The 24,624-nt window shown below is 42.1% G+C and overlaps 2 protein-coding genes across 3 annotated transcripts; both read right to left on the bottom strand.

The window, feature by feature from the left end:
* Positions 1–6,989: 6,989 nt before the first annotated feature.
* Positions 6,990–8,975, bottom strand: LOC112883197. The gene is made up of 4 exons (XM_025948459.1): positions 8,642–8,975; positions 8,459–8,546; positions 7,156–7,785; positions 6,990–7,057 (listed from the first exon to the last, which is right to left on the bottom strand). The coding sequence occupies exons 1-3, from the start codon at positions 8,950–8,952 to the stop codon at positions 7,408–7,410; spliced, it is 777 nt and encodes a 258-aa protein (XP_025804244.1). The 5' UTR covers positions 8,953–8,975; the 3' UTR covers positions 6,990–7,057; positions 7,156–7,407.
* Positions 8,976–9,333: 358 nt separating this feature from the next.
* LOC112879949 lies at positions 9,334–18,316 on the bottom strand. Of its 2 annotated transcripts, none has more exons than XM_025944392.1 (13): positions 17,775–18,316; positions 16,537–16,603; positions 15,896–16,437; positions 15,636–15,701; positions 15,394–15,479; positions 14,621–15,099; positions 14,120–14,485; positions 13,197–13,932; positions 12,664–12,894; positions 12,435–12,559; positions 11,968–12,341; positions 10,450–10,558; positions 9,334–10,362 (listed from the first exon to the last, which is right to left on the bottom strand). In XM_025944392.1, the coding sequence occupies exons 2-13, from the start codon at positions 16,541–16,543 to the stop codon at positions 9,791–9,793; spliced, it is 3,693 nt and encodes a 1,230-aa protein (XP_025800177.1). In that variant the 5' UTR covers positions 16,544–16,603; positions 17,775–18,316; the 3' UTR covers positions 9,334–9,790. The 2 variants fall into 2 exon arrangements, with proteins under 2 accessions (XP_025800177.1, XP_025800178.1); XM_025944393.1 differs by having other exon boundaries at positions 15,636–15,698.
* Positions 18,317–24,624: the final 6,308 nt, after the last annotated feature.

The following is a 24,624-nucleotide window of genomic DNA, read 5'->3' as shown; positions in this document are numbered from 1 at the left end:
TCGGCCCTTGTCAAGAATTTTTTGAATATGTCATAAGTATCGGCTTTGTCATGAAGAAAGAAAACCCAAGTATACCTTGAGTAATCATCCACTACCACAAGACAATAACAATTTCCACCAATACTTCTATAAGTAGTAGGACCAAATAAATCAATATGCAATAATTCCAATGGTCTCTCGGTTGACATGACACTTTTAGTTGGATGAGCATTTGCAACTTGCTTCCCGGCTTGACATGCACTACATAACTTATCTTTTTCAAACTTCACATTCTTCAAGCCAACTACTAAATCATGCTTTATGAGACGGTTGAGTTGTTTCATGCCAACATGACGAAGTCTTCTATGCCATAACCAACCCAAAGATGATTGAGTGAACAAACATGTAGACAAGTTGGCCTCTTTAGTAGCAAAATCCACAAGATATACATCCTCATATCTAAATCCCGTAAAGATGTGATTTTTTCCATCCAAGCTAGTCACTACTACATCATCTTTAGTGAAACTACATTTATATCCAAAATCACAAAGTTGAGTGACCGCTAAGAGATTGAACTTGAGAGAATCAACCAACAATACTTTTGAAAGAGAATGATCACTTGAGATTGAAATTGTACCAACTCCTTTGACTTTGCCTCGGCTATTGTCACCAAAGATAATATCACTATAGCCATCCACATTTTCATCTAGAGAGGAAAACATCATCGGATCTCCGGTCATGTGTTGAGTGCATCCACTATCAAGTACCCAATGTCTTCCTCCGGACTTGTAGTTTACCTACAATAAAGAAATAACTCTTTTAGGTACCCAAACTTTCTTGGGTCCTTCAACGTTAGCAACCAAGACTTTTGGTACCCAAATGGCATTCTTTTTAGCACCATCTATAGGTATTCCAACAAATTTTGCACTAACATTGCCATTTGAATTTCTCATAAGAATGTAACTTGAATCAAAGGATATGACTTTCATGTTGGTGCAATTCTTCTCAACATGACCAACCTTCTTGCATTTTTCACAATATGACTTACCACTACTCTTCACAAAGGTAGTTTTGGTTTGCACAAAAGCCTTCTTCCCTTTCTTAGGAATATATCCAAACCCTTGCTTGTTCAAGGTGAACTTTTGACTTGCCCAACAATGATTAAACATGGATCTACTATCATAGCACTTTCTCAAATCATTAGTCAAGCAAGTAACCTCCTTTTTTAACAAATCATTTTCCATAATGAGAGATTCATTGCAAGATGAGTCATTAATTTTGGTGCAAAAAGAGCTAGTAGGACTAGAACCACAAGGTTTATCATCAATTAAATCACAACTCACACCAATGCTCAATGTTGCTTTTCTTTCATGATTAAGTAGGGCATTGTGAGCTTCCTCAAGCTTCTCATGAGTTTCTTTGAGATTCTCATGTGAAGTCTTTAGCTTCTCATAGGAATCTTGAAGAGAAGAAAACTTCAACCTCAATTCCTTTAACTTGGCCTTTTCTTTAGTCATGAATTCATCGGCATCATTGAGCATTTCAACAAGATCATCATATGAAAGTTCATCAAGTTCATCATCTTGTTGTACCTTTGCACCACTCTTTGCCATAAGACAATGTAGTGTGGAGAAGAGAGATGGCGCCTCCTTGATGGCGATCCCGGCAACTCCCTTGGATGGCTTGTCATCATCATCATCATCATCATCATCGGAGCTTGCATCGGAATCCCACTCAACAAAATAAGCTTGACCATTCTTCTTCTTCTTGATGAACTTCTTCTTCTTCTTCTCATCATTTTTCTTGTCTTTCTTGTTCTTGTCATCTTTCTTGTTTGGACAATTGACACTAATATGACCCATTTCACCGCATTGGAAACAAGTCTTGTCCATAAAAGGATTTTTTCTTGATGATTGACCTTTCTTGCCAAAATTCTTCTTGCTCATCATTCTATTGAATCTCTTGACAAAGAGAGCCATCTCTTCATCCGATTCTTCATCTTGGCACTCACTTTCTTCTTCCTTTTTGCTATCTTGAGCTTTGAATGCCACACTTCTCTTTTTCATATCAATTTCTCCCCCATGAGCTTCATCTTGAGATTTCTTGAACATGTCATGAGTGAGAACTTCTCCCAATATTTGTGTGTGAGTTGCGGTCTTCACATTTGACCTTACAAGCAAGGTCACAATTGTATCATATCTTTCCGGAAGGCATCTAAGAAATTTGTGGTTGAAATCCGCATCCGGTACCTCAAATCCAAGTCCCTTGAGGTCATTCACAATGTCATTTAGCCGGTTGAACATCTCGGCTATACTCTCATCCTTTTTCATGGTAAATTCACTAAAATTTCCCTTAAGCAAATATAACTTGGCCTCTTTCACACTTGATGTGCCCTCATGAATTTCCATGAGCTTTTCCCATATGTCATGTGCATTTGTGAGACTCTTGACTCTATTAAATTCGGTCACACCAAGGGCACTAAAGAGCACATTGACCCCTTGATCATTTAGTATCTCATTTTCCTCTTCTAGGGGTGTCAAATTTTTTGAGTCCAAAATGATATATCCATCATTTACCACTCTCCATAGCTTTCTACTCATGGCTTTGATATGAGCCGACATCCTAGTCTTCCAATAATCATAATTGTTCCCATCAAAGAACGGTGGCTTCCCAACATGAATTCCATTATCACTAGTCATTGTTCTACTCCAAGATGGTTAAATCCGCAATTAATGGAGTACTTAGCTCTGATACCACTTGTAGGATCAAGAACACCGACTAGAGGGGGGGTGAATAGAGGGGGGGTGAATAGGCGGTTTAAAAACTAAAACCAACAACACTAGAGAAATTTAATTAGTAACAAAAGAAAGCCCTATGTCATGCTACTACTATGTCTAGAAAGGTTTGCAACCTAGGGTGACAAAATACAATTCAAGCTCTAGTAAAGTAAATTTCTCAAAATAACAACAATTAAAGAGAGCTAGAGAAATAACCAAGCTTGACACACAAATTTATCCCGTGGTGTCGATGACTTGCCGGTCACCCCTAATCCACGTTGAGGTGGATTCCAAGAATCAACCGCTCCTCTATCAAGAACCTCTTGATCTTGAGCCGGCTAGAAACAAGGAACCACTCCACACCTCGATTTCACTAGAGTTGCTCTTCACCACTCCGGTGAGGTGAGCACAAAACCTCTCACAACCGAAATCGGGGCTTCTCAACAATCTCCTTCAAGAAGCTCCACGAAATCACCTTCTCCAAGCCGTCTAGGGAGCGGCAACTCCCAAAAGTAACAAGCCAATAAACCTTGCTTGAAGATTCCCTAGTGCCACAAAGCTCAACCTCTTGATGCAATGCACTAGGAAGCACTCTCACTCTCAAAAATGCAAATCCTTAGCAAGTGTGTGAGAGAGAGGGATGTCTTAGCTCTAGAGGGTCAAGAATGCAGTCCAAATGGCCAAGAGAGTGACCCAAGGGCCGGGCAATGGGTATATATAGACATCCCATCAAAAACTAGCCGTTACAGTCTTTTCTGCGAGATCGCGGACCGTCCGGTTTCAAAAACCGGACCGTCCGCCATTATAAACCAGAGAGTCAGAGAGCATTTAATGCGTGTCAGAACTAGCCGTTACAGCCCTGGCGGACCGTCCGCACCCAACCAGCGGACCGTCCGCAGTTAAGTGTTCCACAACTCCAGAGACATGAGGGTCTCTGGAACAATCCTGGAATTAGCCAGCGGACCGTCCGCCACCAAGGGGCGGACCGTCCGCCGTTCAACCTAGAGGAACAAGCAGAGACAACAATGTTTCTGGATCAATTTATCAGAGTGCCTGCGGACCGTCCGCTCCACAGAAGCGGACCGTCCGCTCCACAGAATTTAGACAGACCAGAGAACATCCTTTCTGGAACGAAAAAGAGTTACAGTGGCGGACCGTCCGCCCAGGAGAGCCGGACCGTCCGCCAGCCACCAGATAAACCCTCTAAGCCTTTCTGGAACGGTAGCGGACCGTCCTCACCCAAGGGGCGGACCGTCCGCGCTAGAGCAGTCAGCAGTCAAACATGTTCTTTTTCAAAACCCGGCAAAGCGTAGTTAGCCCTCATGCATGCATTTAGATATTTTGAGCAAAATGGCACTAGAGACCTGTCAAGCACGAGTACATGACCCCTCTTGATAGAACGGCTATCTATCCAACAAATCCGGTCACTTATCATCCACTAAGCACCTTGTGACCGGTAAAATTCAAAAGACCCTATTTTATACCTTTGCCTTGAGCCTAAACTTTTCTCATCGTCTCCAAAAATCCACACGTTCGCAAATAACTCTCATTCATCCGTGGATCAACCTATACTCATTTTCTCAAAAAGAATTGTTAATCCACAAACTGTTGTCATTAATTACCAAAACACGAATTAGGGGCCTAGATGCTTTCACACGCTCCCTGTGCCATGGTTTATGGCAATCAGGGATTATGTGCCTAGCGTAATAGGCTACCTACTCGGGAAATTATGTGACCCAGCAAGAGTACAACGCGAAAAATTTTACATGCATTTTACAAATACTGGGATTTGCTCCCAACATGATATCATGTATATCAATTACAACATACTTTTATGTTTATCTTGTAGGGGACCTGACCTGGACCATGCTGCTTGGCGAGTTGGATTCAACTCCGACTAGTTGGCTTCATCAACAATCGCCCACAACTACTTCGACTTCGCGAGAACGCTCGACTACACATCGCAGACTACGACGACTACTTATCGGTGTTTTACTAGCTGCCCACCGAGGGATATGCCCAAAGTGGTAAGTTTTAGATGAGGAGACGCCGAGACCAGGAACTCGAAGGTGCAAGGAACACAAAACTTAGACAGGTTCGGGCCGCGAGGTGCGTAATACCCTACGTCCTGTATGGTGGTTTGTATTGCCTTGGGTGTAGAGGTCCTATTTTGAATGGGTCCCTGCCCCCCTTATATATCCGGGAGGTCAGGATTATAAAGATCCTAACCGATACTAGCCAAGGAATCGTACCAGAACAAATCTCAAGTAGATTCCCTCTGTATCGACTAGCTTTATCTCTTATTCATACGAAATAAATAAGAGATAAAGCAGATAAATAAGAGATAAAACGGACTTAATCTCTTAAGCCTGTTTAAACTACGTTACGTACCCAGTTCCGTGGCCCCGGGTCTGACACTACTCACCGGATTCGGCTCCAACTAGTTGGGCTCATCGACAACCGTCGGCAACTACTTGACTAGGAGCCTAGGAGCTAGATGAGTCGCATAGTATATGCCTAGTAGTCAGTGCAACTAGCCCCCGAGCCTAGGTATTGGCCAAGTTGCCGCTGAAATTTGAACTGTCGATGAAGCCGACTAGTCAGAGTCAATTCTAACTAGTTTTGTAGGTGAGACGAGTAGTCAAAGTAGTCGCCAGCGCATCACCGAGAAGAGTCGATTCCAACTAGCATGTAGGCGAAACGAGTAGTCTAAGTAGTCGCCAACGTGTCGCCGTGCATTCTTTATGAAGTCCAGTAGTTGCTGACGGTTGTTGATGAACCCAACTAGTCGAAGTCAAGTCCGACGAATAGTCGTTGTAGTCAGCGACATGTAGTCGATCGTTCTCGCGAAATCGGAGTAGTCGTTGGCAATTGTTCATGAAACCAACTAATCGGAGTTGAATCCGACTCGCCTAACAGTACGGTCCAGATCAGGTCCCCTGCAAGGTAAACATAAAAGTATGTTGTAACAGATAGATATGAAACTGTGTTGGGAGCAATACTCTTGCAGTAAACTCCATGTATAACTAGTTAAAAACTTAGTAAACGGAGAAATACTGAAAGTATGGGAGCGAAACCCCTTCAGTAACATAGAGTACTAGTCGGAGACTAGTAGTCTGAACATTACTGGAAGTATGGGATTAAAAACTCTTCAGTAACATAAAATACTAGTCGGTAACTAGTAATCTTAGCGTTACTGGAACTATAAGTGAGGTCCCTTCAGTAAACTTGCACGGACAACTACTCGGGGCATGAGCACCTCACAGCCTCGATGCAGCCAAGGAAGTACTCCGAAGATATCTTCAAGATGGAGTTAGGGAGAACTTGAAGATTCCTTTAGAAGTATTTGGAAGCCTGGAGTACTCAACTGCGAAGAGCTCGGGGGCTTGTCAGACCCGGGCCCACGGGACTGCGCACATGGCCTACATCTTACGGGATAAGGGGTGGGATATGGCCCACGCCCTACACTAGTCGTAACTACTCGTAGCCTAGTAGAACTACTCATATAGTAGTAAAACTAGTCGGATACAGTAGAAAACTATCCGGAAAGTACTCGGGTAGGACTCCAAGGCTCGTATCCGACTAGGACTTCCATATAAATTTTGTGATCAACCCTTCTGTGATCAGAGCTTGAACACTATACTTATCTTTGCTTCATACACATCTGCAATTTCAGATTACATGCTTATACTTTCTTGCTTGTGTTCTTCGATTGGCGAACAGGGAAAAGCTTTTTTGGCAAGGTCAATCGAGTTGTGCTTGGTTGATAACCAACGGAGCAGCGGTGTAATGGTTGCAGGGGTTCGAATCATGTCTGATTAGAAACCCAGATCGCCAACGTCAAGTTCTCCACCAATCGAATCTATCGTACCTATCAGAAGATCAGGCCAGTGCTACATCATCTGTGGTTGCTGTATTAAGGAGATCTTTGATAGATCTGAAGTTCAAATTTGATGCACTGTCATCCAGTTCTGAACAACATTGATGTTCCTTCTAGGCAAAAATCCATGGCCATGATACTCAAGAAATAAAGACTGCTCTTGCTTTCATCTTAGTGAAGGTGACTTGGTCGCAATTGCCTGATGGAAAACACATGCGGTGTAAATAAAACAAGGAAAGACTAGAACACTCACTGGAAGAGCACCGGAGCATAAATACCTACTCCTATTAATATCAACATCAACATCAGTAATAAAATTGAAATCTTCGGTGCTGACATGACAGAATCTAGGAACACCATAAACCAAATGGTATCCAGATTCATAATTCTGATGTAAATCTAGGAAATCCATGTACATAACCTGTATAAAAATAAATGACACATACAAGTCAACTAATATAAATGATAAAAATAATAGTAAGGAAAACAAATGAAACAGATGGAATTCCCAACACTTACAGCAAACATTGGAAGATAGGATGAATAAAAGTATAAACCGTGGCGCTTGCTAACATCAGAAGAACTGATAACATAAAGGAATCTCCTAACTTTAGATAGAGAATACTGAAGCACATGAGAAGCCCAATCATAGTTCTTTATCTCCTCAGATCTCATCAAGAATTGCAAGTACTTCAAATCAACAGAGTTCTGCATCCCGGGAGAAAGAACTGTAGCAAGAGCCACTAACATGAAGGAACGCATGAAAGCATCCTAGTTATGCTCAGCTAAACAAATACCAATGGCACAAGAAATAGCCGGCTTGTCCTTCCCATTCAAATAATCATCATAAACTGAGCTAACTTCTTCATCAACTTCAGAAGCAAACTCAATAGTGTCATTCCCAGATGGAATTCCTAACACCTTAGAAACCATTGATGGTATGAATCTTATAGACCTACCTTCAAACCGAAATTCAGACACACCAACAATAATTATAGACATAACCCATTCCAACAAAGGGACAGGAACCTTAAAATCCGATATATGAAGCAAGTGTCCAAAACCACTTTCTTCAACAAAACCTTTCTGATCATCAACAAATTCACCAACAAATTTCTTGAAACGACCAGGAGAAAACAGCATCTTAACCTGACATGAACAACCTGATGACTAACTCATTGCTAAAGAAAATTGTAGTTAAAAAAGTTTAAACCAGTACAAAACATTATCAATATAAGCACAATAAACTATAACTATACTAGGACAAAATATATATATAGAGAAGAACAAATTGTAAACACAACCGAACAAAATATATGTACAGGTAATTTAAAATACAGTCATCAGTCAATTGTAAACCAAAAATTCAGTCATGCTCACTAAAACACAAAATAATTAAAGCAACAATTATCTTCATTAAAACACAAAATCAACTTCATTAAACCTATATTTGCACAAAATAATTAAGTCCACCAACTACAGAGGTAAATTGACTACCTATATTCAAATGCATAAAAAATCTAGAAACAGGACACTATTTTAGCAGTCAATATTTCAACATCAGTAACTATTTCAGTAAGAACAAATTAACCACACAACTAGACCACTAACATGCAGAACAAATCTACAAACAGATCAGAATATCTAGCAAGAATGAATGAAACTAATTAACCAACCGCGCAAACCAAAATATTACACCTGAAATTTAAAGCACAGTAATCAAACAACAATATAAACATGGAAACCCTAAATTTAAAATAACAGAAAATGCCACACAAATCGCAACAGAAAATCAGTAGAATGGAGAAATAGAAGCGCTAACCTGAATGCGCAGAACGAAGCCGAAACCTGACCGATGAATCAACAAAAAGCAAACACCCGAGTCGCCAAACAAATCGCCGGAGAAACCGCTGACATATCGGAGAAAGATGGAAAGCGAAATGAAACACGAACTCAGGAGGATGAACGAAAGAGAAAAACTGCATTCAAGGATAGAAGAGCACACCTAAATGAGAAAGAGCAGGCCGGAATCTCAACGATGAACCGTCGAACTAGCTGAGGAAGATCGCCGGAGAAATCGCAACTGACTGAGCGAAGGAAGAGGAGAGAGCGAATGGGATGAGTAACTGCGTGGTCGGAGGAAGAAAACCGCATTAACACGTCGTCCAAACGGACCGCACCGCACCGAACCGTCCAGGCGCTATTGGACCGAATAGGCAAACAGACAGCCCAAGAGGGGCGCGCAGAAGCCTTCAGGCGATGGATTGCCTTTTCGCAGCACAAGCGACAGCTAGTATCCGGGACACCTCCCCGCATTGTCACTGCATGGTCCCGCCAAAACACCTTCCCCCAAGCGCGGGAGCACCGCTCGAGCATGGATGGAGCTCAGCTTGTACGGATGAAGATGGAGATAAAGGAAAAGAAAAAAATAAATTGGAAAAGTAAGACATTAATAGGTCCCACGTGTCATAAGTAAAAACATGGACCCAGAGCCCGGCGCTCACAAAGTAGGGACCCTAAATTGCTCTAATACACCACTAAGCATAGCAACGCTGCTTCAAAGATTTCAATCTACAAAGTTTCTTAACTTGTTGATTAAACTGCATATATGGTATATGGAAGAGTTAAGGTATTTGTCTAATACTTGCGCTATGCTGTTCGGGCTACACCCACAGCAAATTCATAGACAGAAAAAGAAGCAATGGACAAAAACGACCTTCATTTTGTGAACAGCAGTCAAACACCAGCATTTTTCTCGCGCTTGGTACCATTCAACTGCCGACCACTAAAAGCTAAGGGCAAAAATGGGCATGCGATTTACAATGCAGATCTTTAAAACATGGCATTTCATTTGATGCCCCAATCTCTAGCTCTAAATTCTGAAGAAAAAAAAACAGCTCGCTCTTTCTGCACTGAATCATCCCCCAGTCAAATCATTGGAGCTCATTGCAGCAAGTCCAGATGGACAGGACGCTGAGAATATGAGGTTATCAGCTAAAAAGGCACTTCTGACGAGGCGTCATTGCATGTGCTTCTGTTTTGGGATTTCAATGTTCTGGATTGCTTCAAAGAGCAAGACTGCTAGGGGAATTCACCATCACTGTTGGCCCCAAATGGATGATGTATTATTCCTGTTGCTCCTATCAGGAAACTGTCATTGTGGCTCCGATTGTGGTTTACTAGCTTGTTCCTTCCTTGATGGAAATGCAAGCGAGAGGGAGAGGGGACCTGTTACATCAGTTGACAGGTTTTCTTCCCCAGCCTGCTTCTCTCCAACCTTTGATGGATCAGGTTCCAGCGACTCTTCATCATCTGAAGATGGAATATTTACAATGTTCTCAGATACTGTGTCATCCACTGCATTTAGATCTAGTGGAAATAAGTACTTTGTATCACTGCTGGAGGCTCTGGTCATCGAATTATTGCTACTGACATCACCCACAGACGAAGCAGCAAAGGGATGCACCTTAGATGATAACCTTCCATTGTTGATATTCTCACTTACACCAGAGTTTGTAGACAGTACAGTGTCCAATTTGATTTTCTTATGCTCGAGTACTCCAACTTCAGCACCTCCATTGGCCATCTCAATATTTCTTTTGCGTGCACCACCTGATCCATGTGCATATAGTGCTTCTGTGCTAATCTCACTGGTATTTACATGGTCTATATCCATGGGGTCCTCTGCATCATTAAGGTTGATAATTGTGCCCTCCATGCCAGGTTCTTTAACAAGATAAAGTCAAAAAAAGTTACAAAAATGTGGGTGATAAATAATGAACTCCTACTATGAGGTGGAACAGTGTTAGTTACCTTTCTGATGGGTTAAGGAGACGGAACAAGGAACAGACACCATGTTCACATCAAAATCTCTTTCACTAGCACTGCCACCAACACTGTCCGATTTTTTAACATCAGGCTTCTGCACATGTATAAAAGAAAATGTTACTTTCAGATACTGATATGAGGGATCATCTAAATAATCATGTAAAACTGAATTGATACAATGCCAGTTGTCATAAAGGCATACGAAACTCCCAAGCAGTTCGCCAATAAAGTCATGACTGTTAAGGCTCTCTATATTCCTATGAGTCTCTCTATATTCCCATGAGACTCTTTATATTCCTAAATGGCTCTCTATAAATATATGGCCTTCTCTACAGATGCTAATTATCTTCCCAAATCTCCAAGGTTAGTAACATGGGATCAGAGCAGGAATTAGGGTTAGGATTAGACTATCTAATCCACCCAAGATCCAATTTTTTCCTCTCCACCTTCGATTTCTTTTTTTTCCCCGCTGCAGCCGCCCGTCGCGGCTCACTTGCGGGAGCGGCCGTCGCCCCATCTCATCTCCGTCGCGCGAGCGCTCGTCGCGGCCACCTTCCGCCGCCCGTCTGGGCTTCCCCGTCTAGCGCCTATCGCGGCACCCCCGTCCGACGCGGCTGCCGCCCATCTGCTATGGCTGCTGCCCGTCGTGGCTGTCCGCTTGCTGCTGTCCGTCGTGGTCGTCCGCTTGCTGCAGCCACCGCCCGTCTGTCTGCTGTGCTAAGATACTTAAGGGGGACCTCATCTCATTGTTTGTTCTACGCTCATGATAGTCCGCTTCAGCTTCATGCTTACTCGGACTCTACTTGGGCGAGTGACCCAACGGATCGTCGTTCCATCACAGGATGCTGCATTCTTCCTGGCTCATCTCCTCTTGCATGGAAGTCTAAGAAGCAAGCAGTTGTATCTCGGTCTAGTACAAAGGCAGAACTCCGAGCTTTGGCTGCTACTACTTCAGATATTGTATGGCTACGATGGTTGTTGGCTGATTTTGGTATCCCATGTGATGCCCCTACACCTCTTCTCTGTGATAATACAGGAGCCATACAAATTGACAATGATCCTGTGAAGCATGAACTTACAAAGCATATTGGAGTTGATGCCTTCTTTACTCGGTCTCATTGTCATCAGAAACTATTGATCTACAGTATGTGCCCTCTGAGCTGCAGTTAGCAGATTTCTTTACTAAAGCACAAACTCGAGAGTAGCATCGGCTTCACCTACTCAAACTCAATGCTTCAGATCCTCCACTTCCACCTTGAGTTTGAGGGGGGTGTTAAGGCTCTCTATATTCCTATGAGTCTCTATTTTCCCATGATACTCTTTATATTCCTAAATAGCTCCCTATAAATATAAGGCCTTCTCTACAGATGCTAATTATCTTCCCAAATCTCCAAGGTTAGTAACAACGACTAGAGAACTTTCTAGAAGTTCATGAATGCAACTATGTAGAAAAACAGTTCAACAAGCATGAGCTATCAGACAGAACAAGATATAAGTATTCACCTGTTCTTTTATTTCTGTAGCCATGGCAGAGGGACCCATAGCACCATTGCTATTTGTTGAATCTAGATTATCATTAGCTCTTGCACTCACAGGCTGATTCATAGAGTTCTCGCCATTCAAACACACCTCATGATTGGCTTCCAAACTCGGTAGACAATTAGCAGACTTTACCAAACTGGTGTGCTGTTCGGCAAAACTATTCCTGTCTTTTGAGAATGGACTAGATGACAAAACAGAGGTACTGGGAACCACAGCCTGGGGATCCTCATTAAAATTAGGTTCAAGCCTAGTTGTCGGTACATCAGATGGAAGGGTTGAGCAATCTTTTCTGCTAACTCTGAATACACCCCATAGAAAATAGAACATATTCCACCCTTAGACAGAATAAGAATATGATCAATAAACCAATCACAGTAAAACCTATCACGAGATAAAAATAAAACTTCAAGTTGTCAAAGAATTCTTACTTTGGAAGTTCTTTGACAGGATATTGGAAGGGAATATAAGCAACTCAACAGCGTCAACACTTCCTCTGAGAACTAAATCATTCTTCAGCATATTTTCAACTAATTTACTGTAGTGGTTTTCATAGCTGCAAAAATATGAGCTATTTAGATTAGAGTTTCAAATTATACAAAACGAAGTATGAACGACTGAAATAAATATGAATAAGGAGAAAAACTGCAAGAAACACACCTCTGAACATCTCTAGCAAAGAAGAAAAGACCAACATTTTCATATGTTGGACCATTTTCCTGAAATTGTGTTGGCCATGAATTCTGCCGAGGTACTTCCTCAAGCTGGACATTAGAAGGGAATTTCTTTGCTACTTCCAGCACTGACTGTGAAGCAGAACATGATAAGTGGGCTTGGAAACCATCACATAGCTCAGGTGATTTTCCAGTCCTCCGCAGCTCAAAACCACCTCTGTTAAGACAAGAAAGAAGAGGTTAAAATGCATATGATGACAAATCTAGATAATATTATAACTCATAGCAAAAATGCACATCAGTGAGTGATAATCAGGTCTAAAAACAAAATGGAATGAACAATGAAGCACACTTGAGATCATTGAAACGAAACACAGAAAGCATGTGAAAGCATTATCCAATGAGGGATTCTTAGTTGATGGTAGATTGGCAATGGCATGTACAGGAACTTATTAATTTATTTAAAATGTTTAAGTTAATAATTCCACATATGGGATCGAACGGAAAGAATATCCATACTGCCATATCCAGTCCAGCTCTGGGACAGTTGAAGCCATTGATTCATCACCAGTTGAAAAGACTTGAGCAGATTCATCCCTTCGATCACTTGGCATAGTACAACCATTGTCAGCAGAGGTTCCTGTTGCGGCAGATAAAGTCGGATGATCATCTTTGAACTTCAGCTTGCTATAATCTACTGAAGCTGTGCTCCCTTGGGTGGACAAAAGATATTTCATATCCTGTTGTTCATTAGCTCGAGCTGACAATGTGGAGGGCTTTTTCACATGGCTGAATGACGCAGGTAAAACATCTTTAGGCCCATATAACTGATTCTGATAAGTACCACATTTCAGGATTTGCTCTGATTGATTCCCTGGTCTGTAGGCATCTTTTTCAGTAGCTGCTGATGTACTAGTTTCAGACATTCTATTTCTTTTGGCAGATGCATCCTTCAAGTTTCGCTCGCTCAAAGGTTTCACAGCAGACACACGAAGTTTGTCAACAGAACAAAATTGTGTTGAATGGCCTGCTTCATTACATCTTTGGCAACGGATTGTGCGATTACTGCTAGAAGCACCCTGTTTGAACCCAATGGCATCCTTTGTTTTAGTATCCCGATGTGAAGGATCTAAGTTTTGAGTTACTTTTCTCTGAGCACCTGGACCAAGAATACCACCCGAGGATCTTTCAGCATTAGGTAGCATTGTACTTCCAGCCAATTTTGCTAAAAGCGGCTTCTTTAGTTCACTGTTTCCTGAATGAACAAACTAATGTTACTCTACAATAAAATCAATGCAATTAGAAAAATAAATGATCTATGACACATTAAAAAAAATGAAGAGATGCATGGGAAAGAAGGGGAAAAGGAAATTTACCGATATAACTTTTACAACCATGTAAATGAGCAGTGCCTAAATTATTTGAGTCAGCCATGTTATTACCTGTAGCAAGGGGCTGAGCTGTGGTATCAGTTTTTGAAATAACAGGAGCAACCATTGAAGCAGTAGTGGAGGGAGTCCCCAATATAGAAGAACATTGATCATTTGTTACATTTTGGCTCATCAGCTGATTCGCCACCCTTGGCTCCTCAGCAAGTGTGATGGAAGACTTTGCCTTGTTTGCTGGCTCACAAGGTTTAGGCTTTTTGAAGGTTGCCGACTTAGTAGTCATGCTGATTGGCCCTTCCTTTTTAATGATAGAAGACCAAGATTCCTTCAAATTTTTGGACTTCTGAGGAACTTCATTCAATAGCTGTTTCACTTTGGGAACCTTTGAGTTGTTGAAAGAAGTGGATTTGGTTAGTTGACCTGCATTAAACCTTGATTAGTACAGTTTCATCTAGTGGCATGTCTTTAGGGCAAACCCCAGAAGTACCATAAATTGAACATTCAGGAATTTATGTAAAGAGTCTACATCTGAAAATAATGATATTAACAATTTACCACGAGCTTGTGGTGCTTGATTCCTTGGAGCATTAGACGCCAACAAGGTTCCAACTAGATTAGGTTGCTTTCCTTTGTCAGCATCATACCCAAATGAGCTCTCACGTGAAGATGGCATTCTTTTTCTGGAGTCAGCCCCCATGTAAACGCCACCGGTTTCAGAAATAGCGTCTCGAATTGAGGATGTAATTGCAGCATCTTCTTCCATCCTGTTTTTGACCGTATCATTCCCCTTATTTGCAGTATCTGACTCTTTGTTGCCTACATTTTCAGCCTCCAATTCAGTGTCGGAAGAACTTCTGCTCTTTGCAGCAATGGCAGGTTTGTTCATTTCCCCTTCAAAGGACTGCCTTTTTGAAGTGCCAACCTTCACCTCAGATTTTTCTAGTTTCTTCTTTTCAGATTCTACCACAGTTTGGCAGTCTTCACACAACCACTCACTCTCTGGAACATCTTCCATCATTACCCGCATACAATACCTGAAGTAAAGAAGGGACATGAAAAAAAAACTCATAGCAGATTTGCAATTCTTTATGTAAACAAAAGCTGAAAAAGTGCAATTTCTTCCTGCCCGGAGGTATATGAGCACAGGTTATAATCGTGTAAACTTATTATAAGTGCATTGGCATGCCTAATTTTGCTTTTAGCCTTCCAGTTAGCAACTCAGAATCAAAAAACAGCAAATGAGCAACTTTAACCATTATCATACACAATCCCCAAATGCAATTGAACAGTTGTATAGAAAAGAAAGCAATGCAGCAAAGAAACATTACGTATGCTCTGCGCCGTCATTGCATCTGCTACACACAGCAAGCTTCTCCTCCTCACCAACATCTCCACAAATGTCACACACCTTCACCTATTGTTTTTAAACAAGTTACACAGTTCAGGCGATTCAAAACTAAGGCCATTATTCAATCACAGAAAGAGGAAAAGGAGAAAGTAACCCAATCATGCAACCAATTGAGGTCTAGCGCCATAAATAACATACAGAAGTTTAAGGTTCTCAACTCACATCTTCAACTTCTTCTGAACTTTTATCATCAGAGGATGTGGTATTCACTTGTGTATCAGATACCTGCTGGATATTGAACATTTACAACAAACTTAGTTGCTAATACAAATTGAAGGTGTAATTTTAGATACATTATAATGTTTGGATATGAAGCAAACAAATCACTTCATGATGCATGATAACTTTGTGATAATAAGGTTGTAACCATAAATAAAATGAAAACGCTGGAGCAGATAAATCTATAAGACCAAGGAACTCACATCATCCTTGATTTCGTGAGAGCTTCTTTCGTCATCAACATCCTTATTCACAACAGCCGCTTGTCCATGAGAATCATCTTCATCTGCACCTTCCTGTTCCAAATGAGATGCACCTTGCCTGCTTCTTGTTGCGCTTTGAGAAACCTTCTTTGTGGGTTGAGAGCTACTCTTTTGGAGGATGTCTTTAGAGTTTGTTGAATGGTCTTGTTCTTCTGAAGCCAAGGTTGGACCATCAGAATTACCTGACTGGCCTGTCTTCTGTAAGCCATCACTAGTTCTCCCATCCACACACTCCTCGCTGTGCACAACAGACTGATTTTTACCAACCTGTCCTTCATCTGTACCATCAATGTCATTGTCTGCATCATCACTGTCAAGCTCCTTATCCAGCTTTTTATCACGTAATCTTTTAGAAGATGGAGGTGCTCTTTTCCCCCTTTTCTTCCTTACAGCCACATTAGATGTGTCCTTAATCTCAGAGATCCATGAAACAACATTATTGCGATGGTCTGAGCTACGTGCCGCCCGATCTGCATTCCTTACTGAACAGAAATAACCATTAGTGGTGTTGTCGATTCTGATTCTGTTTAGAGTGAAAGACGTCTAAGATACATATGGGATGAGAAGGGAAGAAAGCATACATCGCATGTCCTTTATTAAGATGTTCCGGCTCACAAGTGTCCTTCCTTTCCAGTGAAGAAAATTGCCCTATTAATTCCAACACAAAGTCAGATTCTTGGCTAATAAACATGGGAAGACAGAAGAGAAAAATGAAAGAAAAACTTGACAAACTAAAGCGTAAACATGTTAGCTAATAGTAATGATAAATATGCAAATCGTGGGTAAACCCAGACATAGTTTTGATGCAAATACAGATTCGATATATTCTGTATTTGCAGCAAACCTTGTGCCTGTACCGATTTGCCTCGTTTTCTGCGAGATGTGAAAATTGCAGCTGTTCTAATTATGCAACAATGTGCAGGCAGAGCAACAAGTCCTCCAGAACTATTGACTATTATGATCACAGCTGAATAGATAAATATATACAGAAACTTTTGTGCCTGTATCTATGATCACAGTTTTGTGAAAATAGCTGCAACCTAGGTAGTTCTTGTGCCTATATGCTGGGTTTCCCCAAATATGTATTCCATCCCTTCTGCATTGCCTATGTATGTTTGGCCTGGCCGCCTACTCTGTGATCAATCTCATTCAAACTAAATAACATGAATATAATGGTCACAGAATCTTGTTCCTGTAGATTAAAACGGAAATACCAGAGAGCACTAACTCTAGCTAATACCTGCATGCACCACATAGCTACCCATGTAGAGGTGCCATACCAATGATGAAAGCCCAGCTAACTTTTCATGTAGCTTGACCATTTGCAATTATGAACATCAGATATTAGAATATGGGTGCTGGTGTAACCGTATAAGCAACAATTTTATAAGAAAGATGTGTGGATACACATAAGTGGTGTGTAGCGGACATTGATCTATATGTGTCAAGAAATTGATGGGCTAACCGCAGGTCTGAAGCTTAAGTAGTAATCCTATACTTTGACTGCCAAATTTACATACCTGCAATTCTTAATTCTTATTTTGACTGTTCATAGAAGTGTACATGACTGAAGATACATTCACTAATAACTTCGGATCCTAAGAAGTTTAATTCGGCTAATGAGTTGGGATGTTTTTAATAAATTCAAGCATAATGATAGAACACCTCTCAACACCTCATTGAAATGAGGGATACATCAAGCAACCACCCACATGTGCCATAGTCATCCATCTTAGTGCACCGTATATCCACGGATCAGTTGATTTTTACGAAAATTTGCGACAAGCACATAGAACTGGGGAATGGAGGGCGGCCTGACCTCGTGAACTGGGAACGCCTCGTCAGAGTAGCGAGATGAGGAGGCAGCTGTCGATCCTTGTGGCTTGGATGAGAGGTAGTGACCGGTACTAGCGGCTGCCAGGCAGGAAGGAGACCGGAACGGACGGGGGGAGACCGGACTTCGTTCGGAGGAGATAGCCAACGACGACGGGGAGCAGAGGTCGCCGACCTGAAGACTAGCGGAGCGGAGGAACGAGGTTCCGGTCGTCCGGATCGGAAAATCGAAGGCGTCAGGTGGCTGAGGAAGGCGGCGGAATCCCGTTTTCCTCCGTAGAACCCACCGGTGGCGGCAACCAGGGCCAGCGGCGGACCTAGCAGCCGGCGGTTAGGGTTATAGTGGGAGAAGAGCGTTGAGGGAGAAGAGGGACGAACGGGGCTGGGAATCGAAGGGATACGGGCTGGGGGAGGAGGGGGCGATGGAGGGGGCGGCGCTAGCGAACCCTAGTCGACATGCCGTCGAGGAGGCGCTCGGGAAGACGGGGACAGAGGTGAAGTCGGGAGAGACGAGGCACGGATGGGAACGGTTTCTGTTTTTTCATTATTAATTTGTCGGAAACAATCCTTTTTTACCACCCGGTCTCAATTTTACAAACCTGTTATTTTTTAAAATTTATACTACGTCTGTACGTGCATTGCTATACGGTAGAAACAAATTCATTTTAGATCTTGCTTGCCTAGATGGATAAAAGAATTTAGACACGTGGACTTCATCAAAAATTTGGCTTCCATAGCTCCGGCTTCTTTGGTACTACTGTCTTTTTTCTTAAACCATAAAACATTATTTTTATCTTAATGGAAGCACAGAGCTTCTCCTTTTTCTATCCTTTCTCGAATAAGAGCCAGCCCAATATAATTCTTTGGACTGCTATGACTTGGCGAGGAGTACAAGTGGTTTCCAATTGGATAGGTTCCTTGCGGCAGAGAACCTATCCAATTGGAAACCACTTGTACTTTCAATTTCTCTTGTTCACTACGTTAGTGAGGTTGAGGTTGAGATAAAATGCAGCTATAACGAGTCTTACAACTTAACTAGTGAAGATGTAGGTACCATATGTACGTGTTTAAAATTAAATTATTTAAAAGTGATTAGATCACATTGAACTACTACTAAAATAATATCATAAATAGATATTTTTTTTCTTTTTATTATTTCTACGTTGTTTTAACATAGGATATATGTATACTCTTTTGCTGCATTAATCAGTGGACCTCACATGATACAGGTCTATGTTCCAATTAATTTGGATCTTGATTGTTAGGGAGGTCGGATGAAATGAAATAAATTCTTTTTTTCACTAAACATATAACTACTCTAATTTGCATCTCCCCATATCTATTTATGTATTATTTCAATTTGCACTAATAAAAGTTGTTTCAATATTTGTTCTTTAGAATCACAAGAATTTTAATTCATTATTAACTTAGCAATATGATCTAATATGATCTTGTTGCCGCAAAAATCACACGATTAATCTTGCGGAGCACGATACGCTAAGATCTGGGAGCTCTGCTTATCACCAGTGCAGATACCGCTATTGAGGTTCGGGGCGTGCTAGTCAATTTGATTATACAATTGATAGGGGAAAAGAAATTTAATCAGTAAACAACGAGGAATGCATCGGCTGGGATTTCGAAAAGTTCCAAAAATGCATCGGCTATGGAATCTGATACTAATATTCCGACATCGGCTGTATAGCCGATTCATGATATGTAAAAGATTAAGATTAAACTTATCATAATTAGGTGCATTCAACCAATTAAACTAAATCTACTATTACTATTAGTCGGATCGGATTTAATCGAGACAGCGCTAATTGCAGTGTAGTAAATCAAGCATAACTAGCTGAAGAATCTAATTATATCAAAGAGTAAACTTATCCTTAAGTTCAAGAATCGTTCAAAAGGGCCGATTGGAGCTACTAAGTTATCACAGCCATGTCACCGTTATTTCATAATCAAAACCAACCAATAAGACTTGGCCTAACATCACTACTCAAAGATCGAGACAGTTTGAGATAACAAGATTAGATCAAACAAACCAGCCGATGGGATTATCCACAACGATATCAAGACTGAAACAACCTAATAGTTTAGTGAAGAATCAAAGAAGAAATTGGCTATCTAATTACTGCATGTAAAGGGTTAATCAAAGCAGATGGATTCAAGATTGTTACTGGATGAATTGTAAAATCTATCAAAAATTATTAAGAGATCGAACAATACAGCCACATCAGTACTTAAAAGAAGTCGATAACTGGGTGAGATCCGATAAAACCAATAAGAGATCGAAACGATGCAGCCTCGTAAGCTCTAAAACAACTCGATAAATTAGTAGATAAACTAGACAAAACTACAGCGATGTGCCGGTAATTAAAGCCTAGAAGATCTGATAAAAGATGATACTTAGGAGCAAACCGGAGGTCGAATCGATGCAGCTCTGTCTACTGAAAAAGTCGTCGAGACAAAGTACACTACTTCTACTCCTAGGATTTTGGCAATGTGCCGAGAAAAGTATTGTATTGATTGATGATTATTCTTTACCAACCCTGAGATCTACTATTTATACCCTAAAACTAAAATTTCTAACTTATCACGACGCAACAAACTTGTTCCGAAAGAAAACAAACACTACCATATTTCTAAGATTTATTATAAGAAAAAGGGGCTCTTCTAGGATCTTCTCAAGACGTTATCTCCCAGCCCGATTCAAATTGCACCTAGCCATCTCCTTGACCAAGTTCTTTTTGCCTTTGACCGCTACCACGTCACCTTCAAGTGACAGTTCTGACATCTTTGATGCAGACGCGCCATCAGCTTCTTCCAGGACTCTCCATCGGCCCTCTTTATCTTTCCATATTTATATTTGCAAAATTTTAGTATCAACACATCTATTTTATATTTCATAAATCTTAAATCTTGAATCTTAAATCTTAAATTTTTCAAATAAAATAATTATATAAAATATTGTATTATCGCGTAGCAGTTATTACATTAGAGTACTAATATTTTGTTTAGCTATCTTGAAATCACTGCGGGTCTTCCATTATGTTGTCGGTCAAAACCCACCGGCGAGCAACAACAGGCAACACGAGGAGCCGGGAGCCTTCCGGGACTGCTGGTGGGCCCCGGTCCCACGGTCAACGGCCCAGAAATCCGGCGCACACCCTGACTTGAGGTCGCTAGGCGTGCCACCTGATCCTACACCTGATCAGAAAGGTGTGATGTATCAAATTCCTATACGCACAGACACGTGTAAAGGTCAGTCCGAGCCGTGATCGGCTCATCACTTCCTCCCCTGTATCGGCTATGAAGAGCCGATTGCGGCAATACCGGATCGGATCTTTGGAACAGGCAATATACATATATGCTTATCAACAAAATAAATCTTGTTTCATAAATATCAATCTAACCCAATCCACAATAACCAAGCCCTCATTGCATGATCGGAACATCCTACACGTAATTGAGCCTAACGAATACGCAAAAGCATCGGAACAAACAACCTAAATAGAGATCCTAAAACCAGCCGAAGAGCCGATTCCTAGAGCAACCTCTATTCAAGCTACGACCCGATACTAAACATACTGCCGGAACTTTCAACTCGTTTGCAAGGCCTAATCATGATCGGGATACACAGAAGATAACGTTACTCTATGCGCGCTAAGATAACTAGTGCTACTCGCCATCTACAAGGCTTCAGAACGAGCAACACATAAAACAAACGAGCAAGGGTGATGCTACCCGATCACATAGAGCGTGATCGGAGTCGCATGGCACTTACCCGATGAAAACCCTAGAATAGGGGAGGCGATGCGCCGAGAGTTGTTGATGAATGATTATTCTCTTTCTTGTTTATTCATAGTACATATTTATAGTCCGTAGACTCCTCCTTCTTAACTAACTCTAACCAAACACGATACGACTCTTAACGGCCTATATCTATATTTACACGGCCTTTCTGGCCCCAATCATCCGCACAAGGTCCGATTCGCAAGCTTATTATAATTATCTTCTAGGCCCATCTTGCTCCATGGCCCACTTCTGGCCCGTCCAGAATATGGCGATAACACATGCCCCCCTGGTTTCGGCAATGGTAATTCCGAAATCAACCATTTTAAAATCATCTCGACCCTTCGGCTTCCGACCCGTACAGCCACGCCCTTTCAACTTCCAACGGATGTGACTGCTCTGTATCAGTCTCCTAGGGAACCGTCACGGTGCCGATTCACTTCACCTCTCTGTTTACCTTTATAAACTTACCCCCCGCATCTTCCCCAATCATCTTTCTCTCACAGCCATTGACAATTGCGTTCCTTTCTTTCTTTTGCCATGGCTTCTTCTTCTTCTGCCTCCTCCGTCATTTCTTTTGAATCCAAATCTTCCTGAGAGCCTACTCTAGAATACGATCCGATAGCTGCTTATGAAGTCCGTGCCCCCCTGCATTGGGATGCAGAGGAATAGGATTTCCATTCCCAGTCAGAGGATGATAAATCCCTGACTGATGGCGAGGATCTCGCACTCCTCTTCAGAGCCGAGCTGGAGGAAGACGAAGATGATGTATCTTGGGAGGAAGACTTCTCCTCCTTGGAAGAAAGAGCCGATTCCTTCTCCTCCAAAGAAGATCCAATGGCAGGTACCTTCCTCTTTGGCAGGTCGTCAGACGAAACTTCCGATGACACCGAAGAAGCCGAAGACGATGACGGCTTCACCAGCAACAACAGCGGGAGTGACGACAGCGACAATAGCAATAGCGATGATAGTGGTGCTAGCGTTGCCCCGCCAACCAAGCGCCGCAAGACCACTGGCGTGTACTGGTGGTAGGCTATAGCACCACCACTAGGTTGTTTCAAGGAGCAGTTAGCTCCTCTTTTGTACTTGCTGCCTTGCTGTGAATAAAATCCTCTTTTGCATCAGTAAATTTCTTGCACATAACAACCTGCTCAAGAGCCGATGGCAACGCATCGGCCTTAGAATATACCAATCCGGATCCGAAATAACTTTCCAATTTGTTTTACCCTCTGCCGGACCTCAAATCCAAAATAGATCTCTGGAGATTCCGGGATCTAGGTTAACTCCCAAGCTTCTTTTGCTCATAAACCCTAGTCGCAAAATTCTCCTCTGAACCTTGAGACGCACATTCGATCCTGCGCCGCCAACCCTAGATCTATTCTCTAAGTTCTCGATTCGAGGCTCCCGATGGCGGAATCTTCGAGCACCACCGCCGCCGTCTTTGGTCTGAAGGTAAACTTCGACCCCCATTAATTTAATGCAGTAACCAGAAAATTTACTGCGTAGTTAAATGACTCCTTCTTCGACTATCTTGTTTCCTTGGGGTTTTTTCAGGCTTCCGATATCTTCTTACCGCACCCTTCTTCCCCAAATTCTTTCTGCCTCGGGCCTCGTTCTTACGAGAAGCCCATAGATCTGATTTCATTCGAAGCCAATCGAATCCCCTTCGTGAGCCAGGACATAGATCTAGAGTCTTGGTCGGATAGCCTTCGCGCTTGGCCAAATCCTCCTGAGGGTTGGATAGTTTGGTATAACAGAATGGCGGACGCCTATCAGCCTCTATGGGAATCCATCGGGATAGCCGATACTCTGTCTCTATCCCTTTCTCCTCTTGAAAAAGACGAGAACCTTCTGAAGACCATCGGCTACTTCTGGTCCGATGCCTTGAACTGTTTCCTTTTTGGGCACGGTCCGATGACACCAACGCTCCTGGATGTTATGATAATCACTGGCTTAGACATCTCATCGACTTGTCCCTCTGCTTACAGGCTTTCTGTAGTCCCCTTCAAACTGTCTTCCAAAGCCGAATGTACTAACTGGAGTGCATACTTGATCCAACACCAGAAAAGCAAGGGTCCTGTATCGGAGAAAGAGCATACGGCCTTTCTAAATTTGTGGCTTGAACACTTCCTCTTCTGTGGCCCTTCACTTGCTCCAACCAAAAATTACCTCCCTATGGCTTATGAGCTGGCCAAGGGTAACCCTGTTGGCCTTGGTAAATTATTCCTTGGGAAAATTTACAGATACCTTCATCTGATGACTTCGATCCTTCTTTCACAGAAAAAACTCAGAACTGGTGGTCTGTGGTGGTTCATCCAGTTATGGGCTCATCTTTACTTCCATAGCTTCATCCCCAACTTCCCTTCTCTAGTCGGCAATTCTTTCCCTGACCTGAGTGGGAGGCAAATTAGATGCGCTAGCTTCGGGTAGGCTTTGTACAGTCTTCCCGGTGGGAAATTGAACCCTCCAGACGCCTTACGTTGGTTTAGAATCTTTTACCGAGGCCTAGACAGCCCAAACTTTCTACCATATATCGATTCTGAACTCTTTAAGAACCCAGCCATGTTCCGGCTAGCCGATTTCGCTCATGACGCTGACACCAGGCGTCTGTACTCCATTATGGTTCGGCCGTGTCTTCTTTCCTGTTGGCATGAGTATTTCCAATCGGATCATAAAGCCAGGGTATGAGTTTTACCAGCCGGTTGTAGCAGCCCGGCAACTTGGTCTTGGACAAGTACCACCTCATTTCCTTCTTCACTTCCTGACGTCAAATAGAGTGGATCTCCCTGATGCTGTAACCACCCAAAGGTGTCACAGTCTTTTTTCAGACCTTCCCCTATCTGTCCGTGTCGATCTTGTCTTCACTTCTTCGGCTGTTGATTTTGATGGGTGGTGGTTGATGTGGAAAACTCACATTTTCCGAAGAGCTCTGGGTCCGATGCTGCAGCAAATCCACTCTGAATACGAGATTCCCGTTGGAGAGGTATTGCCTCTTGACTAACGTTTCTTTTTTGACTTTTATTGAACCCTTTTTGATTTCA

Source organism: Panicum hallii, chromosome 2, assembly GCF_002211085.1.
Source record: "Panicum hallii strain FIL2 chromosome 2, PHallii_v3.1, whole genome shotgun sequence".
In the NCBI taxonomy this organism is placed as follows: domain Eukaryota; kingdom Viridiplantae; phylum Streptophyta; class Magnoliopsida; order Poales; family Poaceae; genus Panicum; species Panicum hallii.
Note: the sequence above shows the minus strand (reverse complement) of the source record. Positions and strands in the feature narration are given on the sequence as shown.